The 26,237-nt window shown below is 41.0% G+C and overlaps 1 protein-coding gene across 8 annotated transcripts in view; it reads left to right on the top strand.

Annotated features, from left to right (window-relative positions):
• LOC127651607 (guanine nucleotide exchange factor DBS-like) overlaps positions 1-26,237 on the top strand; it is a 108,034-nt gene that overhangs the window by 46,998 nt on the left and 34,799 nt on the right. For 7 of the 8 annotated variants that reach the window (XM_052137521.1, XM_052137520.1, XM_052137518.1 and 4 more), the window contains exons 2-4: positions 3-86; positions 16,328-16,442; positions 19,676-19,766. In XM_052137521.1, coding sequence (XP_051993481.1) covers positions 3-86; positions 16,328-16,442; positions 19,676-19,766 — 290 coding nt within the window. Of the gene's footprint in view, positions 1-2; positions 87-16,327; positions 16,443-19,037; positions 19,189-19,675; positions 19,767-26,237 lie in introns of those variants that run through there. The other variant, XM_052137526.1, reaches the window with a different exon arrangement.

The following is a 26,237-nucleotide window of genomic DNA, read 5'->3' as shown; positions in this document are numbered from 1 at the left end:
AGATGAGATTATGCAGCAGGATAGCATTCCTCTGTGTGCTGCAGACATCAGTTCTGACCTCAGGAAACAGTTCGCCTTCCTGTCAGGTGAGTCTGATAACCTATCAATCCCAGAATGTTTTGAGACTGAAGCTGACTGTATTCATGTGGTCATTCAACCTCAACATCAAATGCTGAAAGCTTTAGTAATATGACAGTCATTGTTCACACTCTCAACTGTAGTACTTACAAACGTCTTAAGGCTAGTTTATGCTTACTGGGCAAGCAGTGTTCTTTTATTTCGCCTAAGAATTATAATGAAATGCACTGACATTTTTGTTCTGCTAAGATGTTTTTTTGGTGAAATTTCTCCTGTATATCCCTGTAAATTCTTGACCTAGAAGAACTGTATATACTGTAAACGGCATACTACTTTTTAATGGCATGGACAACGCATAAAAAAAGTTAAACACAAAAGGATAATGCAACAATAAATGTTATTTAGCATTTTTAAAAGAATTTTGTGTAGTCTGGTTAATTTGGTATTCTGATCAACCAGTCAACAAAGAAATAAATGTTGATGTGTCTTCTGCAGGTCTAGTCGAGTGCATTGCATTTTGAGATACAGTATTCTGCGCGGTAAGGGGTCATTCATTGCCATTCATTGTGTTAAGCTAGAAGCAGGCAGCGCAACAAAATAACTGAACACAAGTGTCTCGAGACATGATTTTGAAGGCACAATGTTTAAAAAAGTGCTGTGCCAGATACTGAAAAAACAGCAAAAACATCCGTTTAGTGCCTGTTTATGCAATGCAGACGGACACAAAATTGCCTATGGTGTGAACAGCCCCTAGCCCTTTTGTATACTGCTCATTGTCCCGTTCGAGGCCTTCTAGCTGGCCTTGAGTGACACAATCACGCTTTAAGTGATGTATGTAATTTGAAAGCGAAAAGTGGGAGATCTGTCTGATGAGTCGGCTGTCAACACTGCTGGTATTGCCGTTGAGAAAGACTTATGGATTTAAAAACACGAGATGTTCTGCATGACCGTGTGATTGCTTAATTTATTAAACAGGAAAGGAGGACTGATTTTCACATCAAGTAAATTGGTAAGTGCTTTCTGCATTGTTATAGCAACATCAGGAGTTTTCTAAATAAATCTTATAAGTAAATTAGGCTGCTTGAGTATTCAGTGTCGGATCATGTTTTGAAAAGTAGTGCTGCATTCCATTCAACTCGGAAAGTCGGATTTTCCAACTTTCTACTAAGAAAAGTGCAATGGAAAGCATCTTTAAGTCAGAATTACAACTTGTAGGCTCGTGCATAAATTCTCAACTCCGATTTTGAAAAGATGCAGGGGCATGATGTCATACAAACATGTCAACACTCTGGGAGATATACAAAGTAGAAACAGGTGTATAAAACATTATGATCTCTTTTGATAATCGTACACCTTTAGCACAAATGCTAAAGTTGCAGTATTGTTTATATCATTTGGTTTGCTAGGAGACATCTCTAATGAGAGTCAAACCCCCTGCTAAGCTAACGGGAGCGCTGCAGTTTTGTTTCCTTAAACGTCATCTTCCGAATATCGGGGAATGGAATGCATTTATGGTCGGAGATATCAAGTAGGAATATCCCACAACCAACGTGAATGGAGCGCAGCATAACCGCGTACCCTGACGAAACAAAATGTATTGCAAGCAACAATTAAATCACAAAGATTATTAGATATATGTTTCCAGGTATTATAGACCTCCTTGGTAGACTCCTTGATGATTTTTGAATGTCTGTTCGGGAGATGTTTATTTCACAAAACAGTCATGCTGCAGTTCAAATTAGGCTTGCTTAAACATTAAGTGTCATTTTAAGTTCTGGCTTTCGTGCGTGGACGTGTTTTTAAAATATCAATTGGCATCGCTAGTTACCTGCGACATAATGTATGATACCCAAAGGCATAGGGTGTATTATTCATTGTGAAACTGTGTTTTCATGAATGGCATGAATCACATTGAAGACCTAGACTTTAAATGCACGGCCCTCCACTGCTCTGTTGTATACTGCTCATTATAAAATGGACAGTTCTGACTCTAAATTCTGATTTAATGAGCCTTGTACAGAAAATGTGCAAGTTATGCACATTATATATACACACAGTATATACTGCAGCAATAGTAGTATGGTAGTGGCTATTCCAATGACTGAGGCATTCAGTGTATTGATGTCACTGCAGTGTTTACGACAGGAAGTGAATAAGACTTTTAAGCCATATTGGGATATATTTATAGCATTTGCCATGATAGTGAGAATGTATCCTGTTTTACATGCAGTGTGGTGTGTGAGACAGATGTGGACACTCAGTAGCGGTTATTTATAAATGTCTGCTTTCACAGTGTCAGAGGCAGATAGAACAAAAGTAATTCACATGCACAGATTACACACACACACATACATACACAATTTCTTTCCAACACTACACAAACTCTCTCCAGTCTCTGTAAATAACCCAGTTAGGACCTAGCTCAGGTTGTTCAGTATAGTGCTTGACTGGAGGCAGCCTTTTAATTATTCAAATGTTGCCATGGTGCTGCGCTTGACAACAGAGTTCTGAGCCGATGTGCTTTGCGAAGAGATTTGATTGACAGTTTGGCTGTATGTGAGGCCTACAGAAGAGTTTAATAGTGAATGAGAGGATTAGATTGGGATTCAAATATTCTATAAAAACACCTCATGCTCAAATCTATGCAAGACTGTGTCTGAATATTCACAAACATTACTTTAAACTCATGCATTATACATGTCATGAAACATTTACAACAACACTGGTAGAAGAGTGAAAAATTACCAAGTTTCTTTTGCCCCTTTTCATGGAAGAAGTACCAGCCAGTTGAAAAAACAAAGGTTGTTTTGTAGCACTTTGCAACAAGGATATATAAATGTTAACTTTAGTTAATGCATTAGTAATCATGAACTAACTATTAACTATTTTTTACAGCATTCATTTATCTTTGTTAGTTTTTAAATATACAGTTGTTTATTTTTAGTTCAGGTTAGTTCCTAATGCATTAACTCATTTTTAGGTTTACAACTTCAATTTTAAAAATGTATTGAGTATTGTAGACATTGGCATTAACCAAGATTAATAAATGCTGTAAATGTACTGTTCATTGTTAGTTCATCTTGACTGTAGGTTTATCTTGACTAATGTTAACATATGCAACCTTATTTTAAATTATTACCAATTATTCTTTTCAAAGAAAGGAAATACAAAGAATTGACAAAGAAATATATATATATATATATATATATATATATATATATATATATATATATATATATATATATATATATATATATATATATAATGCTTAATTTTAATTTGTCTTTTACTACTCCATTTCAAATACTCATAGCAGAGAGAGGGAGAGATTTGTGTCTGCATAATGGTGCAGTTATAATTCAGGGTTTAAAACTCTTTAATTTTTTATGTGCTATTAATGACAGTACTGTATTTAAAGAAGTGGTCACTATGGTTACTAGGTTCAGCGTGTTCAATGCACTTCAGTTTCTCTTAACTGGTCTTAAGTCTTCTGACTTTGTGTGTGTGTGTGTGTGTGTGTGTGTGTGTGTGTGTGTGTGTGTGTGTGTGTGTGTGTGTGTGTGTGTGTGTGTGTGTGTGTGTGTGTGCATGTATTTATCACTTTGTGGGGACCAAATGTCCCCATAAGGATAGTAAAACCCCAAATTTTGGACGTTGTGGGGACATTTTGTCAGTCCCCATGAGGAAAACAGCTTATAAATCATTATTTATAATAAATTATGTTTTTTTTAAATGTCAAAATGCAGAAAGTTTTCTGTCAGATTTAGGGGTAGGGTTAGGATTTGGGGATAGAATATATAGTTTGTACAGAATAAAAAGAATTATGTCTATGGAAAGTCCCCTATGGAAACGCAACGTGTGTGTGTGTGTGTGTTCCTTTTGTGAATTTGTTCCTCTGGTCTCTGATGGTCTCATGCCTCAGTTCTCCACCTATATTTAATGACAGACCTCCACAGGCATCATCTTTTTATTTTGCGCTTTTATTTCCAATATTTATAATACTCACTGTAGCTTTAATCCTGTTCTGTGCACACACTGTTTGGTTATTTCTGAGAGTGATAACCACATTCTACAACCAAATTCACTCATGTAGTGACGACCAAATTTTCATGTAATCCACATAGCTTGGACATAGTTTCAGAACTGAACGGCTAGCCACTTTAATTTGAACAAATTCTGCAAAACTTAAATTCTGTAACTTAAGCCTGTTCACACCGCGGGCAGCATGTCACTAGACTTTGCGACCTGTGATGCTGGTGGGCGTTCCTACTGATGCCGCCACTCTTACGCTATTGGTGGACTGCACAAATGGCCATATTAGCATTTGTTTACAGATGATACTGCTGATAAAACTAAGATACTAATTTGACATGGAATTAGTTATTTTGCCTCTAAAAATGCACATTCTACAGGTGCTTAATGCATCATATCATTAAACAAGACTAACGGTATATAAATATATGAATCAAACTCAGAATGCTGACACTGTTTTCCATGTATCATTTTATTTGGCCATAAACATGTATGTGGTTTCAGACAAATTATATAGAACAGTGAATTCGCTCTCAGAAATTGTTAACTTCTCCTCCGTCTTGCCTGCATTCTAGTCGACTCCTGTATTTCACACTCACCCTGCCTGGAGACGGATGATGTAAGCTCCTCTGTCTTCACTCTCATTGGTAGTCACTCATGAATGTCGCTTGTCATTTGCATAAAGTTGAAATTTGCCCAACTTGTCTTGTTGCTCCCCACGACGATCTCTGTCGCCAGTGGTCGTATTCTATATATTCTGTATTCTATTCCATAATTTTTTAAATGTACTCTATCCTATGCTGTTGCACTTTATCCTTCTTTACTGTACTACTGCTGTGCTTCTCAGACTATTTAGGCCAAGTACCACCTTCGAACAAATCAGAACATTGAAGTACCACCAGTAGTCACCACCAATGTTCACTCAAATATTTTTCAGCATTCGGCAGATATACATTTATAACATAGTCTTAAGGATTGTGAGCATCATACACAATGCCATGTTTTATTAATATTAATATTTCTGTAGTTTACACAATCAGCAAGAGCGTGTTTCTAAAATCAAACATACAATATTAACATTTATACGTTTTGCAATCCAGTTCAAACAAAGTACTATTTATATATATATATATAATTTGGAGCTTAGGTGTTACTAGACCCTGTTTTTCATCTCAGCCCCCCTAAAATGATGCAGCTAGCATCACCCTTAAAAATATGTGATAATGTGCATGTGATCTATGAAAACCGCAGCTGCAGTAAGCTATCTGAGGTTTATTTTACTCTGAATCATGAATTTTCCTTCCCTCTAGTCATAGGCGGACTCTGCCATAGATGACATAGCGGCAATGTCACAGACTTTAACAGGGTACCCGCATGCCCTTAAAAATTCTTACATTTACTTTTTAAAATTTAAGGCTAAAAAAAGTCTTAAATAAATTACAAGAAGTCTTACATTTAATTTGCTGAGGTCTTAATTTTTGGGGCGTGAAAAGAGGAGATGATTAAAACAGCAGAATCTGAGTCAGAATCATCATCATCATCTCTCTCTCTCTTGTCCATCCATCATTTAGCAGATGACGCTTGAGTTTAGTGTTAGTGTGTGCAGTGAAGTGCATTTTTACCGAATTTACGATGTTACACATGTATAAACCTTGTTAATACCGTTAATCTGAAATGCAAATGCCGTTATTCTGTGTCTCTACAAGTGAGCGATGAGTTTTGACTTTTACTTGAGGCTTCCTTATTTTAGTGGATATCTAAAGGAGATATTAGGGAGTTTCAGTCACCATTCACTTTCTTTCAATGAAAAAAAGATGCAGTGACAGTGAATGAGACTAAACGTTTTGCTTAACATCTCCTTTTTTGTTGCACAGCAGAGAAAAATTCATACAGACTTGAAGGTGACCAGTGATGACTGAAATTTTATTTTTAATTTAACTGCCCTTTAACTACCTGTTAAAGTATTTATTAAAGGTATCTGCCAAGAAAAATGTATAAATGTTATTCAGCACATGCAGAATTCACAGCAGTGGCATCTTTGATTTTTAATGGGAATGACAACGAGGCTGTGAGGGATAGACGTACAGTCTCTTCAATGGGCTGTACTGCAGTTTAAAGTGTTTTTGGATCATTTCGTGAACAAAACAGAAAAAATATCTTTCCAAGTATACTCAGGAGACAAAAAACTCAAGACAAAATGAACTCTGGAGCTTTTTACAGCTTTATACCATGCATGCCATTGAAGAGATTTTATTCCTCACAGCTTCGTTTCCATTCCCATTAAAAATCTAACAGTGAATAACGTCTATAGACCAATCCTCTTGTTTACAAAAATGTCAGCGCATGCACAGTAAGTGGTGGCAGAAAGCCTGTTTACTTGTGTTAGATTTGACAGATTAGATGATTAAAAGAAAGTATGACACAAATTTGGCCTTAAAAAGTCTTAAATCGTAAAATGTATTCCTTCAAACCTGCAGATACCCTGTTTAAGGAAGTCTGAGAATGTGTAAAATAAACAGAATGATGTCTTACCTCATTCGTGTCAGTTTTTGCTGTTCTGTTTTCTGCATGGGATTAATATTGTGGTTTTGAGACATCAGCGCAGCTACGCGCAACGAGAATGTTACCTATACACATCCTGCACTGCCGATGTTAAAACAAAAAGGTGGGCTATCTTAAACTAAAAAAATATTACAATTGCAATCATACATTATAAATAAAACATAGAAAATATTTGAATCAAATTTGTATTTGTATTTCTTTATGTAAATATCCTGGGTCGTGCTGCGTGCCACCTTAGAGCAATCTGCATACCACAGTTTGAGAACCACTGTACTACTGTATTCTATTCTACTCTGTTTTCCATAGTATGTTGTATTCTACTATATTCTTTTCCACTCTATTCTGCTCTTCTATTCTATTCTGTTTAGAGTGTGTATGTCTCAGTGATTTTGTATAGTGCTTGTTTGGTAATGGCGTATGCCTCTTTGTCTTTTTGGAGGGCATGTCTTAGCATTAGCAGAGAATGACCTTCTTTCTCCCACATGGGCCAGATGGACTGGAGCACTTTGGTTTTGCTCTACTGCTGATGATTGCAAATGCGACAGCAGTGACCTTTTCACCTTGTGTGTGTGTGTGTGTGCACACCTGTGTATGTGTGCCTATGTGTGACGGTCAGGTGTTAATATAAGTGCATTCTGCAGTTTATCCATCCTGCTCTATTAATCACAGACTGTAACATCCAAAAGCACATTTGATCACATGACCCCTGGCCAAACACGCACTGCACCAAACATGTCCTTCTCCCTCTTCCCCTCTCTCTCAAACACTTACAGTATATACACAAACGCACACACTCGGAACCCGAAAGCCCCATTGAAGATGCTTAATCTGTCCATGTAATCGAATGGCAAGATCTCTATTTGCAATGCAAAGCTCAATTAAAAGAAAATAGATTTTGTTGTGGCCTTTGTTTAGTGTACTGAATCTATATGCCCTTGATGTGTCTCAGTGCATTCAGGAATAACTGAGATTTGTATTGTACTGTGCATGTGTTGAGCAATGGTGAAATAATATGGGTTTTTCAGTGGCCAATACTACAGATAAGTAGTGGCTGATGACATATACAGTATAAACAGTTCTGGAAAAAATTAAGAGACCACTGCAAAAATGATCAATTTCTCTGGATTTACTATTTATAGGTATGTGATTGAGTAAAATTAAATGTTTTGTTTTACTCTATAAAGTACTGACAAAATTTCTCCCAAATTCCAAATAAAAATATTGTCATTTAGAGCATTTATTTTCATTAAATGACAACTGGTCAATATAACAAAATGTCTCGGGTTACATGTGTAACCCTTGTTCCCTGAAAAAGGCGGAACGAGATGTTGCGCTGCTAAGCGCTACGGGGAACAATCTTGCATTGTGAGCAGCTGTGAATTTGTGTGAAACACGTTAATGAACATTGACCTGAATTTATAGCCTCGGCTGGTGAAGATCATTAGATGCACCTGTGGCCAGGCTATAAAATAGAGGCGTCACCAGCGTGTCGACAGATACCTTTTTCTGAAGAGCAGTCCTGGGACGTCCCAGTGCGGCAAAGCAGCGCAACATCTCGTTCCGCCTTTTTCAGGGAACAAGGGTTACACATGTAACCCGAGACGTTCCCTTTACAAAAGGCTTCACTCACGATGTTGCGCTGCTAAGCGCTACGGGGAACGCAATACCCACGCCGCCGCACTTGGGGCTGTCCTGACCCCTACGGTTGTGCAGTGTACTCACAAAAACGCGAGAGGTCTCAGACATGAGCTTGAGATGTCGACTCAAGGGCATAAGAGCCCGGAGTAGCATAAACATCTAAACCATTCAATTTTGATGAATGTGTGCGGAGAGGACCAGCCTGCCGCATCACAAACTTGTTCAGGCATGAGCTGAGATGTCGACTCAAGGGCATAGGAGCCCGGAGTAGCATGAACATCCAAACTATAAAATCTGATGAATGTGTGTGGAGAGGACCAGCCTGCCGCATTACAAACTTGTTCAGGCATGAGCCTGTCATAAAAACTGAAGAATGTGCACGGAGAGGACCAGCCTGCCGCGTCACAAACTTGGGTTTGGGATGTCGACTCAAGGACGTAAGAATCCGGAGTAGCAGAAACATCTAACCCATGAAGATTGATGAACGTGTGCGGAAAGGACCAGCCTGCCGCATCACGAATGTGTTCAGGCAGGAGCCTGCCATAAAAAACTGAAGAATGTGCGCTGAGAGGACCAGCCTGCCGCGTCACAAACCCATTCAGGCATGAGCTTGGGATGTTGACTCAAGGACGTAAGAGCCCGGAGTAGCATGAACATCCAAACTATAAAATCTGATGAATGTGTGCAGAGAGGACCAGCCTGCCGCATCACAAACCTGCTGCAGAGGGACCCCTCTAGCCAAGGCTTTAGAGGCGGCGACCCCTCTGGTGGAGTGAGCCCTGACACCTACTGGCGAAGCTTCACCACGTGCCTCATAGGCCAGGGCAGTAGCATCCCTCACCCAATGTGACATAGTCTGCTTGGTAGCGGCTGCCCCCCTGTTGCGGCCCCCAAAGCAGACAAACAATTGCCCAGACTTACGCCACTGGCTAGTACTGTGGACATAAGTTTGAAGGGCACGGACTGGGCAGAGTCCATGAAGACTTTCCGGTCTCGATAACTTCAGGCGACAGCCCTGTGTTCCTCAGTTGGTACCCTTCAGGGGCCAAACATGAAGTTTCCACAATTCGGGCCGGGGATGAAATATCGTCCCCTGTGCCTGAGACAGAAGGTCCCTCCTGTCCGGAATCGCCCAAGGCGAGCCGTCGAGGAGAGATATAATTTCTGAGAACCAAATCCTGTTCGGCCAGTGAGGCGCTATCAGTAAGAGGCAAGACCCTTGCTGGTGAACTCTGGCTAAGACTCCCGGGAGCAGAGAAACCGGGGGAGAAGCATACAGACACATTCTGGGCCATGTATGCACCAACGCGTCCAGACCCAGGGGGGCTGGGTGACTCAGAGAGAAGTAGAGGGGACATTGCGCAGTCTCTTGAGAGGCGAAGAGGTCCACTTCTGCTCTGTAAAATCTCTCCCAAATTTGTTGTACTACCTCGGGGTGGAGTTTCCACTCGCCCCTCGGTATGTTTTGTCTGGACAGCAAATCTGCTCCCACATTTAGGCGTCCAGGGATGTAAATTGTCCTGAGTGACAGGAGCTTGCCCTGGGCCCAAAGGAGAATCCGACGTGCCAGCAAATTCAGGTGGTGAGAGTGTAGACCTCCTTGACGGTTTATGTAGGAGACTGCTGCTGTGTTGTCCACCCGCACAAGGACATGGCAGCCTCTCAGATGTCGCAGGAAGTATTTCAGGGCCAGAAACACCGCCATCAGCTCGAGGTAGTTGATGTGCCAATCGAGCTGATGACCCTCCCATTCCCCTTGGGCTGGACGACCACTTAAGATCGCACCCCAACCCGTCAGGGAGGCGTCTGTCGTTAGCATCCTGCGACGACATGACGCACCGAGAGTGGGACCCAAGGTAAGGAACCGGGGTCTGAGCCACATGGAAAGGGAACGAAGTGCTCGGCACGTAACCCTTATTGGCCTTAGGGGACTGGCCCTTGGATGAAATCCCCTGGCTTTTAGCCAACGGTCTCATATGGAGAAGGCCCAGAGGAATCACCGTGGACGCAGACGCCATGAGACCTAGTATTCGTTGATACTGATGAACAGTGCAACTTTGACCTAGCCTGAGATTGCTCAGGGAGTTCTGGATGGAGCTGACACGAGCGGGAGACAACTGTGCCCGCATCGTGAACGAGTTCCATATAATCCCTAGATAGGTAATTTCCTGGGTTGGAGCAAGAACGCTCTTCTGGACGTTGAGTCTCAGACCCAGAGAACCTAGATGAGCCAAGACGATATCCCTGTGCTGAACTGCCAGTTCTTGAGATTGTGCTAGTATCAGCCAGTCGTCTAAATAATTCAGAATGCGGATGCCCTGGAGTCGCAAAGGAGCCAGTGCTGCATCCATGCATTTCGTGAATGTGCAGGGTGATAGGGCTAGGCCGAATGGAAGAACCCGATACTGGAAGGCTTCGTCCCCGAAAGCGAACCTCAGGAACTTCCTGTGCTGTGGCAGAATTCCAATATGGAAATATGCGTCCATGAGATCGATCGTGACCAGCCAATCGAGATGTTGGATCTGAGACACAACCGACTTGACAGTTAGCATCTTGAACTTGAACACCCTGACCGAGCAGTTCAAGCCTCAAAGATCTAGAATCGGACGCAACCCCCCACCCTTCTTGAGAACCAGGAAGTATCTGCTGTAATAGCCTGACTGTTTCTCTGGAAGGGGAACATGTTCTATGGCCCCTTTTGCCAAGAGATTTTGCAGTTCTTTCCACAGTAAACATGCCTGCTCTGGTCTTACGGTAGTGGGAACCACGCCGTTGAAACGCGGAGGGCGGCGAGCGAATTGAATTCCGTAGCCTCTTTCTACTGTCTTTAGAACCCACATAGAAATACCTGGCAGAAGTTTCCACGCTGCCAGGTTCTCTGAGATGGGTACTAATTTCAACACTTCCTGTTGAGGGGGTGTTGAGTGTTCCGTGTCCTGGACTAAGGCAGGAAGCAACGGTACACCCAACTCTTTGTTGGAAGCCTCTATCACCCGAAACACCAAAGGCGGCGGGAGTGAAGAGGTTTCGTGAGGGTATCGGGAGGGCCGAAGTGGGTGATACACGCGCCCCGTCCCGAAGGGAACTACCCTCACAAAGTTGGGTACAAGAACGTCAGGGCTTCTTTCTTTTAGAGATCACAGCCCTGAGGTCCTCCTTGGGCGGCTGCTGAGGGCGACTAGCCTGTCCCCAGTCCCTACGAGGGGGAGCACGACTCGCCACGCTCTGTTTTTGAGCCTCTCTCCTAGCAGAGGTGGGGCGAGACTGGGTGGCCGACGGCCCCGCCCCCTGAGTGCGGCGAGGAAGAAACTGCCTAAAGGTTTCCTCATGGCTTTTCGCCTCCTGGAATCTGGAGATAACCGTATTCATGGCGTCTCCGAAGAGACCAGAAGGCGAAACCGGGGCATCGATTAAGAAAACTCTGTCCCTATCTCGGATGCCTGACAGGTTAAGCCATAAATGCCACTCCGTACTGACTAAAGCGGACATAGCTGCTTGGTCGCGCGGAGAGACAAATCCGTAGCTCGACGAAGCTCTGAAAAGGCCTCTTCGTCGAGAGTTTCACCCGCACTCAGATCTTTTAGCAGGTCAGCCTGGTACGCCTGTAACACAGCCATGGTGTGCAGCACAGCACCAGCCTGACCTGCCGCTTGATAAGCCCTCCCCACTAGCATGGAGGTAGTCCTGCATGGCTTAGAGGGGAGAGCAGGTTTTTTCAAGGACGATGCCGAACCCGGCGAGAGATAACCCGCAAGTGTCTCTTCGACCAGCGGCATCCTCGAATACCCTCGCACCTCAGCACCCACGATAGTCGAATATAACGACGTCGAGGACACGTGAACGCACGAGGTATAACGGTTCCTCCACGAACGAGCAAGCTCATCGTGGAGGTCATCAAAGAAGGGAAGGGACTGATGAGGTGTTCCCTTCCCTTGGCCATCAGACAGAAATCTATCCTCTAATTTGGAGCGTTTGGGGGTTTCTTGGTCACGTGGCCAGTCTAATTGAAGTCTGGCCACAGCACGAGTCACCACATCGAGTAACTCCTCAGAGGATTTTGCATCATGTTTTGAGTGCTCTGATGTGGGTAACTCGAAATCTATAGACCCAAGGGAATCGAGGTCCCCCTCCTGAACTGAAAAGGCGCCGGAGTGCGCTTCAAGAACACGAGAAGGACCAGCCGGATCTGGGGAGAGAGCGAGCGAAAGGGACGCACCCGTCTCTCGCTCCTCAGCCAGATCCATACGAGAGCCCCACGAATGAAGTGCGGGTGCTGGCTGAAGTAAGCGAGGCGAGCGCGAAGCATCCCGACCGAAAGAAGGTCACAATGCGCGCACCCGCCCCGCCCCAATGCGAGAGCTGCGTGCTCTTCCCCCAAACAAACAAAGCAAAACTCATGCGTGTCCTTGTCCGTCATGAGACGTTGACAAGGAAACACGCATCGTTTGCTCTGTTTCTCCGTCATTCTCTCTTTTTTCTTCTTTTTTTTTATATATATATATATAAATATATATACTCTTACAGATCAGAGAGAGAAAGAAAGAAAGTTCTGCGCACTGCCTAACAATTTCTAACTCCTAACAAAGAGGGAAGAAAGTTTTCTAGCAGGTTGTGAGACACACAGCATAGTATGCTCTGAATGAAAAATATCTGCCGACACGCTGGTGACGCCTCTATTTTATAGCCTGGCCAGAGGTGCATCTAATGATCTTCACCAGCCGAGGATATAAATTCAGGTCAATGTTCATTGACGTGTTTCACACAAATTCACAGCTGCTCACAATGCAAGATTGTTCCCCGTAGCGCTTAGCAGCGCAAAATCGTAGTGAAGCCTTTTGTAAAGGGAACAAGATGCAGTGTTTTCAGACCTCGAATAATGCAAAGAAAACAAGATCTTATTCATTTATAAACAAAACAACACTAATGTTTTAACTTGGAAGACTTCAGAAATCAATATTTGATGGAATAACCTTTATTTTCAATCACAGCTTTTATGCACCTTGGCATGCTCTCTACCAGCCTTTCACCTTGCTGTTGGGTGACTTGATTCATGCATCCTTCACAAAGACGAATCTGCCCTATTCCAGCCTTGCTGAAGCACACCCAGATCATCACCGATTCTCCACCTGGTCTTATAATAGTTAGACGGAGACCTGAAGAGGCCTTCAAGCCACAGTGCCTCACACCCACTGTGAAATTTGGTGGAGGATCGGTGATGATGTGTGTGTATATATATATATATATATATATATATATATATATATATATATATATATATATATACAGGGTTGGGAGGGTTACTTTTGAAATGTATTCCACTACAGATTACAGAATACATGCTGTAAAATGTCATTTGTAACGTATTCCATTAGATTACTCGAGGTCAGTAACTTATTCTAAATACTTTGGATTACTTCTTCAGCACTGGTAGATTTTCACTTGTTTTGACTATAAAAACTCTGTCAGTACAGTAAATCAAAATACACATGTTAAAAATACATTCTCTGAAAAACTTGTTTCTAAAACAAGATCAATCAAATTGATCTTGTTTTAAGGATTTTAGATATTTTTACAGGAAAAAATAAAAAAAATTATTATCAAGAATATGATATTATCAAAGGACTTACTAGAAAAAAAATTATTATGATTCAACTTGAAATTTCTTGATTAAAAATATGATCGTGTCTGGTAACATGTGCATGTAAAATGGCTAGAAATGCATTTTAGCTTAGCGTAAAGCTGACAATTTGCACAAGGTTTATTTCTATTTCTTCTGCTCCAAACTTACTTCAAACGTACTTCTCTGTCTGCTCGTATGAATGTAACACATCATAAGAAAGTTTCACCGCTGTTCAAATGCACTTTGGATCGCTTTGAGCAATTGAGATATGCACACGTACTGCAAACTGAAGTTGAACTAACAATTTTTTTATGCAATATTTACTTAATTTAACAAAATTATGAGAAAACATAATATGCATTATAAATTGACTGGGCTAATATCTGATTTTAGAATAGACCTTCTACTCTGACATACTACTGTATATTTAATTCTATTCATTTCTTGTAATTTGTCTCTGTGATTTTTGTGTGATGTGTTTTATAAGGATAATATAATTGTATCACACAGTAGCTCTTGAAATGTAGAATAGACTGAAATTGAAAAAAAAAATGTTACACAGTATTTGCATAGTTAACTAAATATATATAGAATCTGAATCAGAATGAGCTTTATTGCCAAGTATACTTACATATACAAGGACTTTGTCTTGGTGACAGAAGCTTCTAGCTCACAAAACAGAGATAATAAATAAAAAATATATAATTTTATTTTTCAATTAAAATAGAATGCAATAAACATTTATTAGAAAATAAAGTATATATAGAATTCACAATAAGACAGTATATATATATATATATATATATATATATATATATATATATATATATATATATATATACATATATACATACATATACATACATATATATCTATACATATATACACACATACATACATACACACACACACACACATACATACATATATATATATATATACATACATACATACACATACATATATACATATTCACACAAACACACATACATTATATATATATATATATATAAAAAGCACATTTTCCATTATACTGATTTTAAAATTGACACAAGGGAGAGCTAATGCTTCTACTAATCGGTCAAGCAGGCAAGGTTATCACTAGGATTGAGTCTTCCAGGACCTCTCTCTGTCTTGCTCTGTTTGTGCACAGTAAGAGATGGAAGTACCCCCTTGTGGGTAGCAGACTCTTTAAAGACCCAATGTGTTATGAAGTGAGGACAAGGCAGACGGGAGGTGCGGATCCAACTGCGGTACTTTATTTACAAGCAAGATTATCAGACAAACACAGGAACAAAATAAAGATCCACGAGGGGAAAAAGGAACTAAAACACGAGATAACATCAAAACATACACGAAGGGCAGGGAAACCACGAACGAATAGACTAACATCCGGGAACATGAACCAGGAACATACATGTGCAGTGCACACATGAACATTGAGCAATCGACAGGGAGTGAACAAAAAGCAGGGCTTAAATACACAGGGAGTGATGACTGGATTAGACACAGGTGAGAACCATGATGAGTGCAGGCAGTGAGGGAGGCCGAGAATTGTGGGAAATGTAGTTTTAGACAAGGACAGTGAAACACGGGGCGGACAACAAGGAAAACGTGACATGGAGCGTGAACGGTGACGGGTGAAATGGAAAACACGGAGCAGACAAGGAAACATGACATGAACGTGAATAGTGAGACACAGAACACAGGGTGGACAACAGAGGAACGTGACACAATGAAATAACTTTTTGAACCCAGTTTTCTTTCCTGTTTTGACGTATTTCCTTTTGAAATGGGAATTTTAAGTGGGACGTATTGAAGGGCTCATTCCTTTTTTAAATAGCTAATAGGCTTTAGGTACAATGCAGTCATATGATAATGATTTGCTGCTTGCCAGTCAGTTGTGGATGATATAAGGAAGTATTTGATTGGACAAAAATCTGTGTAGGTGCGAGTTTTTTGGTCCGTTTTCCTGGAAGAACATTTTAGATTTAGTATAAAAGCACATATTTGTTAGAAGTTAATTTTGTCAATTTCTGGGATCATAAACATTGCCTCAAGAGGCTAAATGAGCTAAAAGCCACAAAGCTCCAATTACGGTATCATTGAATCCAAAAGTGTTGTGTGATGTGACTAGGGATTATATATATCCTGTTCAAATATATCAGATTGGTTTGGCTGTCTATCAGTTGAGATAAGTTCAGGAGGTGCATGCTGCTTTCAGTTTCTGCTTTTCACTGATTATGGACAATTTCCCCTATTAATCTGCAGGGTTTAATGTATTGTGACAGTGCTTATGTGCATCAAAAGGCTAAATGGGATAAAATTGTGTTTTTCATGCTGTATGTTTAAGAGGATTGCTAACAGCTGCTTTCTTCTAAATCTGCATGTTTCCAGGTGGTCGAGGACAGAACAGCAGCCCCATCATTATTTTCCCAGAGTACCCAACATTTGGTGAGCTGGAAGAACAGGAGTTTCACAACGTCCTGACATACCTGACCAGCGTTCCTAGGTGAGAAAACAGCAGAAGGATTAATCATGTCTGGCATTTCTAGTCAATGAAAAAGTGGAAATTTGGGTTTTCAGGTCTTGAAAAGTCATGGAAATGCCAATATTGACAAAAAATATTTTCTAGTTTTGCTCTGCTTTAAAATATTTCATTTGGCTAGATATTGCTCTTTGTTACAGCTTGCGTAAAGTATAAAAAATCCCCAGCTAACCAGAATGATCACATCAGCACATCAGTTTGTCTGTTGACATAATTATTGGTGACATTTCTAGTGTGAAATCGATTAAATCTATTAATTCAAAAGATTTGTACCTCACATACAAAGGGAAATCCACATTAATCTCTATAAAATTATATTTTAAAAAAAAATGTAGTCCAGTGATCATAACTGACTGGAAATGTCATGATAAAGTCCATGTAGGTTGATTGATCAAATAGTTTGGGAAACCTAAAAAAAATATTTTTTTTCAATATAAAACATAGTATTTATCAAAATGTTTGTAATATCTTTTCATTCATCTGTCTTGCTAACATCAGTGTAGATGAGATCAATTTGGAAATATTGGTGAATTCACCAGTAGAGGACACTCTAACACTTCCTTCATAATGCAGCATGTGGTTGTAGAGAGATACATTTGGAAATATTGGTGAATTCACCAGTAGAGGACACTCTAACACTTCCTTCATAATGCAGCATGTGGTTGTAGATGAGATCAATTTGGAAATATTGGTGAATTCACCAGTAGAGGACACTCTAACACTTCCTTCATAATGCAGCATGTGGTTGTAGAGAGATACATTTGGAAATATTGGTGAATTCACCAGTAGAGGACACTCTAACACTTCCTTCATAATGCAGCATGTGGTTTAGAATAAGTGAGACAACTGTATGCTTTTGTGTGTGTGACTGCTGCTACCTCATTAATATTCATCATGCATATTAAATTAGAATATGTTATTATTTCTTGTACACGGTTAACAAGGTGATCTCAATACCCCCTTGTTTTACATGTGTATTCTTAGTTTGTGAATCATTTCAATTCATGATATTTAAAGGAAAGTACATTATTGTTGGCTTTTTATTAGTGACCTTGAATACATTTGCATGTTTTATTCTCCTTTAAATTTGAATTCCCCAAAAGTTTACCAGTGCATTGGTCCATTCACTGATCCCATGGAATCACCTGTTAATATTTTAATGAATAATTGATTCTGGTCCTTTGCTTCAACCTCTTCTCTCGTTTCCCCATTATTCCCATAAGAAACAAAGAGAAAGGGGCAAATGAGTAATTGGATGGATTTCTTCATGGTCAAAATGACTGATGCGGTTTTAATTTGGTTCTGTTTGGTAAATTAATCTTTAGGTCTAAGCCAGAGGAGTTCAGAATTATATTTTGCCTATAAAATGAAGCATATTTTGAGGGCCACATTACAGTAATGCATAAAATTCTATATTTTTGTGGTAGTAATCTTTTACTTATCCAAATAGGGAAATTTTGTTTCAGTGAATTTCTTAACATGGGCTTTCTTGACAATAAACAAGCAACTGGATAACATAAAAACACATACGACATCTCTAAATAATTTGTAGAAAATTGTTTTTTTACACATTGCACTAGATCCCAGGAACACTCAGTGAGAACACCGATATAGATATTTCTCATAATACTGTAATAACAAAGAAATGTAAATGGTATCATGTTATTTTGTACTAACTTATTTAATAATTTTTATGTAATATTAAAATGAATATCTATCTATCTATAACTTTCCTTATTAACCATGAAAATGCGAATGCTCTGCATTGTCTCTTCACCTCATTGTTCCCTCAAAGCCAATAGCATTCTGCTACAATAATTAAAAGAAAATGAATAAAATAGAAAATGCAATCCGCTAATCACACCAAACAATAATTAAAAGCAATAATAAGCTATGTCTCAATATGAATATAAATCATGTGCATTGAACCACCCAAAGGCTTTACAATCCAACAGCCTTTGAATGGAATGTTATAATTACTGTGATGATTTTAATCAAATTTATGATCTTTATTAGATACAGACACTCAAGGTCATTAGTCATTGTGTCACTGCAGAGCTGAACTGGGGCTCTTGCAGCTGATAGGACCCCAGCATCACTCTCCTTCTCCTTTCTTCTCCTTCCCTCCTCTTTGAAAGCAGCAGAGAACAAATGCTCAAGAAAAAAAGGTGGTAGCATCAGAGAAGGGGGACAGGGGAGGAGGGACTGAGAGAAGAAAAAAGAAATGCGAGTGTGAAATTCAGAAGAGAGGGAGGGAGCGGTAACGTGCCAGAGAAAGAAAGAGACAATCTGTGTGTCACTATAATGGTGGCACATTTGATACACAGCTATCTGCAGTGCCAGTTTTGGGTAGGCAGAGCTTTCATTATCAATCAACACTATGTCCTGCCCACAGTCTATATTAGTAATTCAAGCTAGATTCTGAACTCGGCTGTCATTCAGGCTTCTTCTTAGCTCTGATTGGCTAAGAGGGAGCACCTGATGCAGCACCATTGGTCGCTTTAGAGGGGATGCAGACTGTAGCTGCTCTCAGGTTCTGTGCCTACAGTGGCACTCATTCAAATGGAACCATAAACAGAATGGCTGGACGCAAAGGTGTACTGCAGGGGAGAACACAATCGGTATGGACTGAAATCTCCAGCAATCTCCATCGCATCTGCTGAAGAAAATTTGGAATATAAGGATTAGGTGTGGATTCTGCAGAATCAAGGTGTTTTTTTTTTTGTATATTGGAAGTGTGTGATTGGATTTTCCAGCTGCCTCGGTAACCAGAAAGCAACTTGATTCTGCTGCTGCGAAGAGCTGCCGTCCTCTGTGGTGATGGACATAGCAACCAGCTCAGCATCTCTGCACTATGTTGCCATGGTTGCTTTCTGGACTAGTGCATTTCATCATGCGTGTATGTTTTGCTTTTGGATGCATTTGACATGGTCATGGTTAGGCGGCAATTGCAGATTTCTTTCTGTTTAGAAATAGCGGTTTGCGCTAGAGTGCTGGTTAATTTACCAGTCTCATGTGCAAGGATGACTGCAGTGTGATAGTAGTTGCGTAATGATGCAGACAGGGAATGTAGAGTTGTTTCAAAATGCACTGGAGCGAGATTTGGCTTATGGCATCTCTGGGTTGTCAATGTTTATGATTTTTGGAGGTGTGTATGTGTGTGTGCTGACATGGTGATGGTGTCTCTCTTATTTCAGTCTCAGCTCAACAGGGGTGGGCTTCATCCTGATCATTGACCGCCGGCAAGACAGATGGGCATCAGTGAAGGGGACGTTGCTGCGGATTGCGGTGAGTACAAGATGTGCATGTACTGTATATATTTTGAATCTAAAGAGGGGAACATCTTATTAGGGGAGACTGGGGTAAGTTGTCACATGTGAAGGTATCACAAGGGCTATTTCTCAGTAACTTTAAGGTTTTGAGTAGAAAGTCCAAATACTAAATTTATTGTATGTTGGTTTCAAACACCAGGTTCAAACCCTTTTCTTATTCTACCTTCCTAACTAAAATAATACTGTTTTTGTAATAGCTGTTGGTAAACACAACTAAACCACTCTTACATGAATACAAGGGGTAAAGTAAATAATGAAAGTAGATTTTAATCAAACAGTTGAAGTTGTCGCATTATTATTGGGGCAAGTTGTAACATGTTTTAAATATTTTAAATGTATTAATTTCAATATTTGTTGGCCAAATCAAAAGATTGATATTTTTGTATATTACCCGCTGTTGGGGCATTTTGTCACAAAAGATAACGTGTTTAATGAATTGATCTATTAACCTGGGCAATATCCTGTTGTAAACGTTCAGTATCTTTTTTGTTTGTTTGTTTGTTTGTTTGTTTTGTAGTCAAGACCTTAAGATATGTACCTATGCAGAAATTAACATTTATTAATAAACATACCCTTTCAAATTTGATTAGGAATAAAAAGTGACAATTAGCCCTGGTTTTTCCTTTTTATTTAATAGTGCTCTGAAATGTGGGTCCTTGTTTCAGCAGTCCAATATAAAATGTCTTGTGTGTCTCTGTGAATGAGGAAACGTTTATCGTAAGTTCACGTGTGTTGTTTTTTTCCATGGGTGCATGTTTGAAGAATAGGAGTTGACAGGCAGGTGCCTTAGGGTGTGTGTGTGTGTGTGTGTGTGTGTGTGTGTGTGTGTGTGTGTGTGTCTGTGTGTGTGTGTGTGTGTGTGTGGATTAGTCAGAATTTCAGCGTTATTCCACATCTGAGGGCATCTAAACAAGGCCCTCGCTTCTTTTCATAGAAACCCTAAATATTTAATCCACTGCCTGCACCACAGTCTAGCACACCACATGACCAAATGTAAACAAAGCAATTTATTGACAAGGAATTTTCAAAAATTAGCGAATATGATCCAGTTAAAAGGTTAGTTCAACCAAAAATGAAAAATCTGTCATCACCCTCATGTTCTTCCTAACCCATATGACTTTCTGTCTTCCATGGAACACAAAAAGAGATTGAATGACAGTCTCTTTCATTGGCAGGTTACCTTCATTGTATGGAAAAGGATGCAATGAAAGTGAATGGTGAGTGAGGCTACCATTCTTCTTAGCATCTAATGTACTTTTTGTTTTCCTCAGAAGAAAGTCAATCGTACGGGTTTTGGAACAACATGACAGAATTTTCATTTTTGGGTGAACTGTTCTTTTGAGTCCTGTTTACTGCTAAATAAGAGCTGTAATAATGATCAGTTCTTGTCATCAGCTGGTGTTCATTGTGGCCTGCAGCCATCATCAGTTCTATTATGCTTGCAGTAAACTCATCAGACTGTCAACAAGTGTGGTGACCACAGGGGGGTATGAGACTTTGTGATTGTGTATGTGTGCTGGCCAGTGGAGGATTGTTTAATGGGCCAATCAGATTAACAGTGTTTAATTAGGACTACTCTTGAAAGTACTTCTGCTGTCAAATAAGTAATCAAGATATCAATGTATCTTGTTGTCAACAGCTATAGATATACTGTATTTTTCCCACCCAAGCATAAGGCAGAAATAAAACTAACAGCAATATAGATTATTTATTTATTTGTTGTTCAATATTGTCATAACTGTATTGCCCTTGTATAGATATAATGTAGGAGTGGGGATGGATGATGGATGGATGGATGGATGGATGGATGGATGGATGGATGGATGGATGGACGGATAGATGGATGGATGGGCCATTTAGGGAAGTGTATGTCAATGGGACATTTTATTGTCCGCTTTGGGGAAAGTTTAGGATGATTTACAGTCAGAATGTTTTGATCTTGGAATATGGATTTTGAATTAAAAAAAAACTTAAACCTAAGTCTAGAATAACAGTATTGTAATGAATGAGGCAGCGAAGGCAGACGAGGAGGTGCGGATCCAAACGCAGTTATCTTTTTGAATAAGTAAACAAACAAAACACAAAGGAAAAACCCTCAGTGGGGAAACAAACATAAAACTAGAAAACTCGGGCAGGGGAAACATACCAGGCTAACAACGATAGACAAGGACTGAACCAAAAACCAGGGTATAAATACATGAACATAGGAAAAAGGGGCCAATGAACAAACAGAACTCAAACAAGATAACAAGGTGATAAACAGAAGCAAAATGGCAAATTAATGAGGGCAGGTGCAAACAATGAACGTGAACACGAAAGCTAACAGAGAGACTATGGAGTTACACAAGGGACAAAAGTGAAAACTAAGGAATGCAAAAGTGACAAAAATGGCAAACAAAAGGGCAACAGTGAAACAAGACAAGGTAGACATAACAGAGCCCCCCCTCAAAGGATCGGATTCCAGACGATCCTAAGGAACAAAAAACGAAGGACAGAAAACCCACAAAAAACAAAATGAGGGCACAAGGGGCAGACAGGCAGACCGGGAGGGTACAAGAACAAGAAGGCAGTCCAAGGAGCACAGAGGGCAGGCAGGAAGTCCAAGGGGGCAACGAGGGGCAGACAGGCAGTCCAAGGGGGCAACGAGGGGCAATGTGACGGTCCACGAGGGCACAAAGGGAAATGAGACAGTCCACGGGGCCAATTAGGCAGTCCCTGGGGGCACAAAGGGACAGATTTAGGGGGCCAGGGAGGTATCGACCGGGCAGGGACAGGTTTAGATGGCCCGGGGGCTGGACATAAGGCAAGGGCCGGCTCAGGGGGCCTAGGAGGAGGCCACAGGACAGAGGCCGGTTTAGGGACAGTCGAGGCTACAGGCGCTGGCTCGGGGACGGTCGAGGCTACAGGTGCTGGCTCAGGGACGGTCGAGGCTACAGACGCTGGCTCACTGACTTCTGAGGCGACAGGCACTGGCTCACTGACCTCTGAGGCGACAGGCTCTGGCTGGGTTACCGTGGTATGCGTCGGCTTGGGTTCGCTGGGCACTGAGGGCAGAGCCAAGGGGGTTTTAGGGCACGGGGCTGCGGCAGGCGGAGGCTGGAGAGCAGAGACCTTTCCCCTTCTCCTCTTCCTCCGGGCTGATGTGACTGGCGAAGCTGGGACGCTGTTCCTGGTCAGCGTGGCTTCAGGCTCGCTGGCCGTGGCTGGCAAGGGCTCAGGCTCGCTGACCATGGCTGACGAGGGTTCAGGCTCGCTGACGGTAGAGGCCGTAGGCGCTGGCTCGCTCACAGTGACATGCGTGGGCGCTGGCTCGCTCACAGTGACATGCGTGGGCGCTGGCTCGCTCACCGTGACAGGCGTGGGCGCAGGCACGCTCACCGTGACAGGCGTAGGCGCTGGCTCGCTCACAGTGACATGCGTAGGCGCTGGCTCGCAGACCGGGGCAGGCGTGGGCTCTGGCTCGCAGACCGGGGCAGGCGTGGCCTCTGGCTCGCAGACCGGGGCAGGCGTGGGCCGGGAGGCGGAAGCCTGTCTTCTCCTCCTCCTCAGGGCGGACGAAGTTGACCGTGCTGGTTCAAGGGAAGCCACTGGCGTGGGGGGTTGCTCGCTGACAGGTGAGGCTGGTGTGACAGGGAGCGGTGAGCTGCACGCTAGTAGAGTCGTCTCCAGATAGTCGCGGAGAGTGCAGCCGGGCGTTGCCTGTGGCACCCGCTCCCTCAGCGAGGGGTTTAAGCTGTTCTTAAAAAAAAAACCACCAATGCTGAGTCCGGGAAGTCCGTAAAGCTCGCCAGGAGGAGGAAGTAGAGAGCGTGGTCTACTAAAGGATGGTCTTCTTGCTGCAAGTTGAGCAGCCGGCATTTGGCCCGTATAGCTGCTGGATCCATGTGTGGTCTATCGTTCTGTAATGAATGAGGCAGCGAAGTCAGACGAGGAGGTGCGGATCCAAACGCAGTTATCCTTATTGAGTAAGTAAACAAACAAAACACAAAGGAAAAACCCTCAATGGGGAAACAAACATAAAACTAGAAAACTCGGGCAGAGGAAACATACCAGGCTAACAACATACAACGATAGACAAGGACTGAACCAAAAACCAGGGTATAAATACATGAACATAGGAAAAAGGGGCCAATGAATAAACAGAACTCAAACAAGATAGCAAGGTGATAAACAGAAGCAAAATGGCAAATTAACGAGGGCAGGTGCAAACAATGAACGTGAACACGAAAGCTAACAGAAAGACTATGGAGTTACACAAGGGACAAAAGTGAAAACTAAGGAATGCAAAAATGACAAAAATGGCAAACAAAAGGGCAACAGTGAAACAAGACAAGGTAAACATAACAAGTATATTGGCTTTGACAAGTCTACATAATCAAAACATGCAAAAATGTTGCGTGTGCTAGTGTTTTGTGAGGATTGCAGATCTTGGTGTTGACAATGAGGCCTGAAGATTGCAAAAGTGTTCGATGGCTGTTTGTCTCCTCAGCGAATTGAGATGAACCTGAAATCATACGAGTCATTTCCAACTGCACTGTGACAAAATGTAGTTGTTTCACCAACAGAAATGTCTCAAATGGAAAAACAATGACATTTACTCTGGGAAAGCATGTGTTGTGTTTGGAGATTATATTTCATTTGGTTCGAAAGATGGTTGAACTTTTGTTGCAATAGGTTGACTTTCTTTGTTTGCCATCTCATCAGTAATGTAATATGCGATTTTATCTGTACATTCTGAGAGATAAGAGCTACTCTAATCTGAAGTCGCTACAGGAGACTAAATAAATTATTTAGATGTTTGGGTCACACTTTACATTATAAGTGCAAGTTCTTAGTTATAGTCATTATTAACTTGTTTTTAATATTTAATAATGTTGTGGAACAGCCTGAAGATGCACATTGTTAGTTGTGGTGCTTGCTAAGGCAGGCTCTTACTTATGGTTTGTTCTATACCACTAACCTTTATTATTAAAACTTAACTCACCTCACACCGTGCTATGAACATGAATGATACCTCAAATCTCATCAAATCTATCTCAAATGTGAAAATATATTGTAATAAATTCCATTAACACCATAAGTAACATGTATGACACTGTAATGTTACAGCAATACCACATCTCAAGTACTTCTGCATAATTAGCTTTAGTTATATTAGTGACATGTACTGGATCACATCTGCAACAGTGTATCATGTTTTCTGTATTCACTGTTTGCGCTGATGCCGATTTTTCTACATAGCCCACAAACCTACTTCCGACTGGAAATTAGATGACACATTCTGGCTGATTATCTTTCACCCAGGGGGAGAAAGAAAAAACATTTCCTCCATGTTTCATTTCCTTTCTTTCTTTAAGACAAAATGGATGTTGCTGTAGAAGTTATTGCTAAAAGTTAGACAATAATAAACTAACAGGAGTATATATCTATCTTCATCTCTAATTACTCTCTTTCTCTTCATTTTGCTTTTGTTGTTTTTCTTCCATTTACCTTCTCTCCTTGGTTGGTTGCAGGTGTTCTGTGTAATACATATTTTCTAGGCATAATGTCTCTCTTCCTCCCCCTTTTTTCTAATTCTCTCTCTCTCTCTCTCTCTCTCTCTCTCTTCCTCTCCACACAATACACAAACACTTAATTCACCTCTCTCTTTCTTTCTCTCTCTTCTCCGTCACAGCACATATGGCTGATTGGTAATGGTTATTAGCAGTGCAGCTGGTGTGGAATGGCCGAAGGAGATTTTCCTACACGTGTTCTACAAGTCCTTTTAAAAAAAACATTAAAACTGATCCTAAATGAAGATAATTGTGTTGTGGGATCCTCATACATGTAAACGTCCAATGCACATATCTGAACTTGACTCTTAGAAAAATTAGTGATCGTGTCTGTCAAAATAACACATTTATTCCTGCAGTTATTGTTAGTAATGTAAAACTATCATTAATTAATATGGAATCAGCTTCAAACTGTGTTATGGTATTTTGAAACTACGATTTGTAAGAGCATATAAATGAGAGCCACAAATATGTGTGTGGCACAATTATTGGCACCCTTTTATTCAATATTTTGTGCAACCTCACTTAAGATAACAGCTCTTCTCCTTTAATACCTAATGAGGATGGAGAACACATGGCAAGGGATATGAGACCATTCCTCCATACAAAATCTCTTCAGATCCTTCAAATTCAGAGGTCCACATTGGTGGACCCTCCTCTTCAGTTCACCCCATAGGTTTTCTATGGGGTTCAGGTCAGGGGACTGGGATGGCCATGGCAGAACCTTGATTTTGTGGTCAGTGAACCATTTTTTGTGTTTACTTTGATGTTTGTTTTGGATTGTCCTGCTGGAAGATCCTACCATGGCCCATTTTAAGCTTTCTGGCAGAGGCAGCCAGATTTAGATTTTTTTTAATTATTTTTTTGATAGTCCA

This window comes from Xyrauchen texanus, chromosome 11 (genome assembly GCF_025860055.1).
Source record: "Xyrauchen texanus isolate HMW12.3.18 chromosome 11, RBS_HiC_50CHRs, whole genome shotgun sequence".
Lineage (NCBI taxonomy): Eukaryota > Metazoa > Chordata > Actinopteri > Cypriniformes > Catostomidae > Xyrauchen > Xyrauchen texanus.
The sequence above is the reverse complement of the archived record's forward strand: the minus strand, read 5'-3'. Positions and strand labels throughout refer to the sequence as shown.